The 8,355-nt window shown below is 36.8% G+C and overlaps 1 protein-coding gene across 10 annotated transcripts in view; it reads left to right on the top strand.

Moving 5' to 3' along the window:
• Rnf38 (ring finger protein 38) overlaps positions 1-7,906 on the top strand; it is a 147,568-nt gene extending 139,662 nt beyond the window's left edge. For 5 of the 10 annotated variants that reach the window (XM_023715928.1, XM_023715923.1, XM_023715926.1 and 2 more), the window contains 3 exons: positions 361-482; positions 1,216-1,315; positions 4,540-7,906. In XM_023715928.1, coding sequence (XP_023571696.1) covers positions 361-482; positions 1,216-1,315; positions 4,540-4,602 — 285 coding nt within the window. In that variant the 3' untranslated portion in view covers positions 4,603-7,906. The remainder of the gene's footprint in view (positions 1-360; positions 483-1,215; positions 1,316-4,539) is intronic. The other 5 variants (XM_023715929.1, XM_023715927.1, XM_023715924.1 and 2 more) reach the window with 1 other exon arrangement.
• The last annotated feature ends 449 nt before the right edge of the window (positions 7,907-8,355 follow it).

Consider the following 8,355-nt stretch of genomic DNA (forward strand, 5'->3'; position numbering starts at 1 on the left):
AGAGAAAATAATATGGGGTTAGTGGGGCATGATAGCGCAGGCCTGTGATCACAGCACTCAGGAGGCAGTAAGAGTAGTTTGAAACCAACCTGGACTACAAAGTAAGCTCAAAGCCAGCCTGAACTGCATATCAAGACCCTGTCTCAAAAAGACAAATCATTATCATCATCTGGGGCATAGGCTTAGGTAGGAGAGAATATGAGCAGCCATGCATTACTACCTAGGTAATAGGTATGTAAGTGTTCCACTGTTTTACTTTTGTAAGTATTTAAATTTTTCTATGTGAAATAAACTAAATGTTATTGAGATAAAAAAAAACTCAGAGAAAGATGAAAATATATTTCCTTTTCCCTTGACAAGGCCCTGTTAAACCTGGCAGAACGACTGGGAGAGGCTAAGCCTCGAGGACTGACAAAAGCAGACATTGAACAACTTCCTTCTTATCGGTTCAATCCTAACAACCACCAGTCAGAACAGACTTTGTAAGTGTATTTTTCTGACGTCACTTAAATTACTTTTTCTTTCTTTATAAAATAAAGTTAAAAATTACATTTCTTAGTTGCACTAGCTAGCTACTACTCTATTGGGAAGTATAAATGTAGAACATGAGATAACTGTATATTGATATTATGGAGCCTATCCCTTTAAAATGTATAGTTTAGTGGGTTTTAGTGTACTTGTAGAATTGTGCAACCATTAGCACAAATTGAGACCCATTCCATTACCCCAGATCCTTGCTCCTACCTATAGCAGCCATTCTCCATGTGTCTTCACCCTTTATCTTCTCCCCATAGCCTTTATCAACTTTGTGCTTTCATAGATTTCATGTAAATGTAATCATATGATATAGCTCTTTTTGTATCCATAAAGCATTCCTTTTTATATACTACATAATGTTCTTCTATTAGTTGATAGACATTTGGATTTCTGCTTTTTGGCTATTATGAACACTACTACTTTAAACTTTTTTCTTTTTTGATACATGTTTTCATTTCTCTTGGGTAAATCTTTGGAAGTGACTTGGTGGATCATATAGTAACCATATGTGTAGCCCTCTAAGATTGGCCAGTTTTTTCAAACTGGTTATACAGTTTTATATTCCTACCAGCAATATGCAAAGGTTTTGAATTTTTTTTTCAAATTTTTGCTAACACTTATTATTCCCTGTCTTTATTATAGCCATCCTTAGTTAAATGATATTTTTGCTTTTTTCAGGTGTGTAGTATGCATGTGTGATTTTGAGTCAAGGCAGCTACTTAGAGTCTTACCTTGTAACCATGAGTTCCATGCCAAGTGTGTTGACAAGTGGCTTAAGGTAATGTATATCTGTTTCTGTTCTGTCATTAAAGTAAATTCATCTGTCACTTCAGAGGAAAAGATCAGTAAAAATTAACTGTAGAGACTAGGTATTATAGCTCAGTCTACCCTTTATAAGGCCCTAAGTTTCATTACCATTACCAAAAACCAAAGGACTATATTTGTGGTGAAAGTGATCATATAAACAGATTTCTGTTCTTAACTAATTGGTATGTTGTAATTTTTCTCATAGTGCATAGGGATAAGACCTGATTTTTTTAAATTGCACCAGTTTCCTTTGTGAGTTTAAAGGGACACTTCACTAGGATTCCTTTTTTTTTTTTTCTTTTTTCTTTTTTATGTGTTTTAGTACAGGATCTACCGGGTCTCCCCACACAGATAGGACTCATAGTCATCTTCCTGTTTTCAGCCACTCAAGTGCTGGAATTACAGGTGTGTGCCACTATGTCTAATCGCTGCCTCAGCGTACCTCAGGGGTGGGGCAAGCATGTCTTGTACCCAGGATCGAACCCCAGTCCCTATGCTCTGCCTAAGCAGACACTTTAGTCTACTAAACTGTCTGGCTGGCCCTTTCACTAGGATTCCTTTGCCAGAGAATTTTCACCAAAGTTTGTGTGTGTGTGTATTTTATTTTATTTATTTATTTTTTTTTTCCAGAACCGGGGATTGAACTCAGATCCTTGACGTTTGCCAGTCAAGCGCTTATCCTACTGAGCCATCTCCCCGGCCCCTCTGTGTGTGTGTGTGTGTGTGCGTGTGTGTGTGTGTGTATTTTTTTTTTAATGTCCAATGATTACACATCAGTGTCATCAAGTAACATCAGTAATTATATCAGGATGAAATGAAGTAAAATTGTTGTCCTAACTGGTGAGATGGCTCAGTAGTCTAAAGCACCTACTTAGAACAAGCTTAGCAAAGCACAAGGACCGCGGTTCAATCCCCCAGCACCACATGCCAGCCAGCCCCGCCCCCTGGTGGGCTGAGCTGGCCACACACACAAATAAATAAAATTAAAACTTTAAAAAAAAATTTTTTAAGTGGTCAGCTTTGTTATTTTTCAAAACAGTATTCTGATTTAGAGATAATACTGATTTAGATAACTTAATAGTTGGTGAAGAGATAAATAAGGAAAGAATTAAAATCATTTCTGTGAGTGAACACCTTTCAGAGGGACCCAGCTTAGTCTAAATTTAATCCTGAAAAGACAGACTTCAGGGGGAAAAAAATCATTACATACTTGTGAAGCCTTGACATATGAGCAGAGAATAATCACAAAACGATGTGTTCCATATGGAATATGAAGGAGAGTGGCAAAAAGAAGAGGATTTAAAAGTATAACCAGAGACTAATCTCTTAGAAGTCATTCTGAAATGTAAAAATGAGTTTGGAAAGCAGTGAGGAAGGATATAGCCAATTGTGTTTTACAAAGATCACTATCTGCTATGTGGAGAGTGGAATAGTAGGGGTGATTTGGGAGGCAGAAATGTGGAATAAGGATAAGCTGAGCTGGTCAGAGTGACCCAAGTTTTCTAGCTCACCTAGCTGGGAGAGGCTGCACCAAGTTCTTTTGTGTGTGTGTGTGTGTGTGTGTGTGTGTGTGTGTGTGTGGAACCGGGAATTGAACTCAGGCCCTTGTGCTTGCTAAGGAAGTGCTTATTCCACTGAGCCATCTCCCCGGCCCCTGCACAAAGTTCAATTGTGCCTATACACTCTGGTCAACTGGATGGGTTGAATGGTTCAGCACTAAACTGTGACTGTATCAAAAAGGCTTGAGGGACAGAAGGGACAGCTTAGTGGTCTAAGCGCCTGCCTGCCAGACACAAGGACCTGAGTTCGATCCCCAGTACCACATGCAATAAAAGACATTTATATCCCTAAAAAAAAAAAAGACAAATGGGGCCGGGGAGATGGCTCAGTGGAATATGCACTTCCCTGGCAAGCGCAAGGGCCTGAGTTCGATCCCCGGTTCCACAAAAAAAGAAAAGAAACCAAAATTAAAGGCATGAGTATAAAAAAGTAAAGGTCAGTTTCTGTAACTTAATTTTTTTTTTTTTTTTTTAAAAAGTAAAACAAAATTTCATAACTATATTGTAGGAGAATAATAGCTAATAATATGCTTTTTTTTTTTTTTGCGGTACCAGGGATTGAACTCGGGACCTTGTGCTTGCCAGGCAGGAGCTTATGCCGCTGAGCTATATCCCTGGCCCTATAACTTAAAATTGTATAGTGGCAACTGGATGAAAAAGGACTGAGAGCTATTAATACACAAAATATTTGGTGAATGGTGATTTGTAAGAAGTAAGAGCAAAGTTGAGTTATATTTATGTTTCTGGCTTTAGCAACTTAGCAAGTAGTGCTATTTGTTGAAATAGAAAAGGAATGGTTTTAAGAACTAGGGAAGGAGTAAGACTCATAAGTATAGATAAAATCTGTTATAATGAGGCTTTCCTCACTACTGTTAAATGTGCTATAACCCCATTCCATTAAGAATAGCCAAGTTATAAGTGTAAGGCCTTGGGTTCAGTCACAGCACAGAAAGGAGGGACAGGACAGAGGTTTTAGTTTCAAGTCAGTTTCTAAATTTATCTTGAGTTAGGGCCGGCCAAATAGCTCAGCAGATTAAAGCACCTGCAAGCAGGTGCTGGGGCTGAGGGTTCACCCTTGGGCCTGCATGCTGGCTCCTCCCCCAGGGGCACGCGGAGACAGTAATTGAGACTAGGTTTAGTGGCACACGCCTGTAATCCCAGCTCTTGGGAGGCTGTAAATAGGCGGATCACTAAAAGTCCAGGGCAGTAGTGAGACCCTAAACACCCTGTAGACCCTTCCCTAAAATATAAATAAATAAATAAATAAATAAATAAATAAATGTATTTATTTATCTGAGCTAATGATGGGTAATTGTGTTTGTTTGAATCAACCTTATTAAAATCATTTTTGGACTACTTTGAGGTCTGTGGTACTTACTAAAAATATATGACTTTTATAAGCTCTTTAAAGGGACAAAGAATATAAAAACTATCATTTTGCTTTGTTTTTTTGAGGCAGGATCTCACTGTATGGTTGAAGCTTGTCTTAAAGTCACTTTGTCACCCAGGCTGGCCTCGAACTCTCAGCTTCTTGAGTGCTTAGATCACAATCGCCACTACACCTTGCTCTCCATTTTCTTAATGTATTTCATTGTGTAAACTACATTCTGGACAAACTACCTTTTCTCTTTTTTAGGCAAATCGTACCTGCCCAATTTGCCGAGCTGATGCTTCAGAAGTGCATCGGGATTCAGAATGACCAACCTAAGAGCACAAATTTAGTTTGGGTGTTCCTCATCACATGTATATACGGACTATCCATTGAACTTAATCTGTGTGGCTTCCAGCCTTCCCTTTACCAAAAGGGTCAATGGACCTTTCTTTGCACTGTGTGACTTAATCAACTATAAAAGCTTCAATTAGTCTTCACAATTATGGGATTGTTATACTAACCGTGTGATTGGAACTCCAAAGACTTTTTCTTTAGCTTAATTTGTGTGTGCACTAACATTCCCTGGTTTTTGTGTGATCATTCCGAGTGTTGCTGCAAGATTACAGTGGACGTGATCTTTTAGCATGTGCTTTTATAAAAAGTGGTAGCTCCAGATGATATAGCAATCTACCTTATATAGAGCCTTCAGAAACTGTGAGTGGAAATGAATGCAATGAATGACTGTTGGATAGATGTATATGTATGTGAGAGAGTGTGCAACTATTTGTGTGAGGGCATGGTAGCTAATGTGTGTATGAGATCCTATATACCAGCATGTACCAAGAATGTGTGTGTAGTTTTAATTATGCTGCAATGTATAATCTGGTGTGTTATTTAAACAGCACTAGTACTGTACACTGGTTTTTCCCCTTGTGTTTGCTGTTGCACACTGATTGCTAAGGGTGCATCAATTATAAGCATTGAATACTCCATCCCCTTCCCTCCCAATGAATGGAATGAGAAAAGCCTTCTTCCTTTGCTTCAGGCAGCTGTCACCTTCTCTTCCTTGGTGGTCCTAAAAATGGGTCACCCGAGAAAAAAAGTGTAACAGAAATGCACTCCATGAACCTTTCTGTTGTGAAAAGGAAATTTTTAAATCTCCCAACTTGCTGTTTCCAAAAAGAAGGTGCAATATCATACATAATCAGTTAGCAATATTAGCATTTCAATCAGTGATTTGAATGTTAATACTTTTTTTCTTTACATTTCCAGTAAGCGTCTTACAGAAAGAACCTGTGATTTTTTTTTTTTTTTTTGTTTTGTTTAGCTTTGTAGTCTATTCTGAAGATATTTGAGTAATATATTTCTAAGAAATACCACTGGCCCCGTGAAATCTTGCCTCCTTGACTTCTACCACAGCTAACTCAGCTTGATTTCTAATGTGTTCTTCAAGCTCCAGTAGGCAACTAAATTGTTTTAAGAACATTGTATTTGTTTATATTAACACATTTGCCAAACTTCAATGCAAAAATTTGTGTAGTTCTTCCATCAGTAAATGTGCTTCTCATTGAAACACTTGTTTCAGGATGGATCAAGTGCTGTGATAGTTCATGTTCCTTAGATCTGATTTTCCTTGATGTTTTGCTGCTTTTTAAGAAATTTTTGTTTAAATGAGAAAAGTTCAATACAAGAGTCCAGAATACTTGGAGTATAAATGAAGATTTGATTTTTGTATTAAAAAAATAATGCTGTCAAACAGGAATTGACCTTCATTTAGTTGATCTAAAGTAATACATAGCCATTTTTTAAATAGGTTCATTGTGCATAATTGAGATTTTCAAAGCTATTTGCCCCCACACATTTTAGATTCCTTTCTCATTCTTTTAACTGTACTCAACATTGTCCTTCTTTCCCGCAGTTGATGTCATTGCTTTGTTTGCAGTAGTGCATGCTGCATTGCTCCAGTCAGAACTGTGATATTTGCTGCCAGCCTCACTCAACTCCCAGTTGGCTCTGAATCAGTTTTGTACTCAGTATTACCTACTTGTTACTGCCATGCTGCTTGCCCTCCCTTGAAGTCTCTATGAGCTTATCACAGCCTAGAGTTCAGTAAAGTCCACACAGAAGCACAATTTTGTCCTCTTACACTGTTGCCTCTAATTATACAAATAGGATTTTGCATTTTCTCTTTGCCCCTAGATTTGTCTCAGAAGTATACCTAAACAGTGGTAAAATGCATATTTTATTTTCAAATCATTATAACCCTTTTCCTTTTTCTGTTAAATAAAAGTGTGTTAAAGACCAAAATTACTGGCATATAATAATCAGATACATACAGATCACATATAGTTTAATCTTTATTTTTTTTAATTAAAATCATGTTTAAAATGGCAAAAGCCTATCTTATATATAGACTTTTATATAGCTGCAAAAGAATTTATATCTGTACAGATCTAACATAACACTACTACACTCAGTATTCATTTTATTGAAGCATGCAAGTAAAGCACTTTTTCTAATTTATAGAGATACTTAATTAACAAGGCACATTGTACTAATGACTAGGAAAAGTAGCTTTTTCTTCCCTTCTGACTAAATTCTTGTCATAATGTCCCTTTTCCAGCAAATTTTTGAGAGGCAGTCAGCAATTTAGGAGGCAGCAGGGTCTGTTTTGAAAAAATCCAGTTTTAATTATTGGGCTGTTATTACTGATCTCTCTCTTTGGGAATGTCTTATCTTTGCATGGGGCTCTTAACATAGGTGTCCAGGCTTGTTCACGACATGGTTTGTTATGAGCACATAGGCATGTGTTCTCACCAGTTCAGACTGACCGCAGTGAGCAACTGTGTGGCTAATAAGTGAAAAGAAGGTTGATTCATGCCCAGCTGTTGTCACCTCGGGTGATGCACTAGATTGCAGGCAGATGTAGGTTTGTTGCCTTTGTCTTTTTTCCTCCTAAAACAGTGTTGACTCTACCATTTTAACTCAGCTGTGGGTTTTTCATATTTTGGGGGTTTTTGTGGGTTGTTCATTTTGGATATGGCTCACCCCCCACAAAACAACTCAAAGCCTCCAAATATCAAGACCCTCGTATATTAGGATTTTTCTGTCCTGAATTTTTTTTTTTTTTTTTTTTTTTAGTAAATCTGCAAAATGTGAAAGTATATTTAGATTTTATACATACTCTGAAAATGATTTGTTAAGATTCTTAAATTTGGGCCTCTTGTAATAATTTTGCAATCTACCAAGTTATGAGAATATTTTTCACAGATATCTTTGGGTCTTCGTTAGCTATTTTCCCCCTGTTGATACATTTGGTTACCTCATTTTACTGTTCATTTCAGATAATGAAAGCTCACAGGGGTGTTTGTTGGAATCATTTGCTGAGTCAGTTCCTCAAATCATATTCCATTGTATCAGTTAACATATAGTTTTAAATGTATGTATTATAAATATCTGTAACCAAATCATTTGAAGGCTTGATAAATTTTTAACAAAGTTTGTACATTTTTTATGAAAGTTACTAGTAATGCTTTACTAAGTAGTGCAATGAATTTTTATTTTTAATCCCTGTGCCCAATTTTGGAGTTGAGAGGGTTGTTGGTAATAAATGTATGATGTACACTTAAAACATTTGTTGTGTTTCACATTGCTATGTTATGGTAGAAGAATGGTGGGTTGTGAGCAAAGGGGTCCATGGTAGGTAGGATTCCAGCACAAAGAGCTAGCTTGAGCTACTAGCTGCTAGATCTGATTTTTAAACTATAGTTTGAATTTATGTTTTCAGCATTGTTATAAACTAAAAACCAAAATAACTAGTATTGTAACGTAGGATACATTTTTATATCTTTAAATGGCCAAGAAGATAGCATAAGTATATCCACATGTGTGATACATATATTGAATAACATAGATAATGAGGTACCTAGATTTCTTTTAATATATGTTAAACCATAAGATACAGCAAACAAGATTATAATCATGGGATAAATTTGTCCACATTAGCTATAGTTTTGGGAGTTTGTGTTCCAGGGATAAATAGCTGTAGTTTATATCCAACATACTGTCAATGTAATAGGA

Source organism: Octodon degus, unplaced genomic scaffold (genome assembly GCF_000260255.1).
Source record: "Octodon degus isolate 3935 unplaced genomic scaffold, OctDeg1.0 scaffold00045, whole genome shotgun sequence".
NCBI lineage: Eukaryota > Metazoa > Chordata > Mammalia > Rodentia > Octodontidae > Octodon > Octodon degus.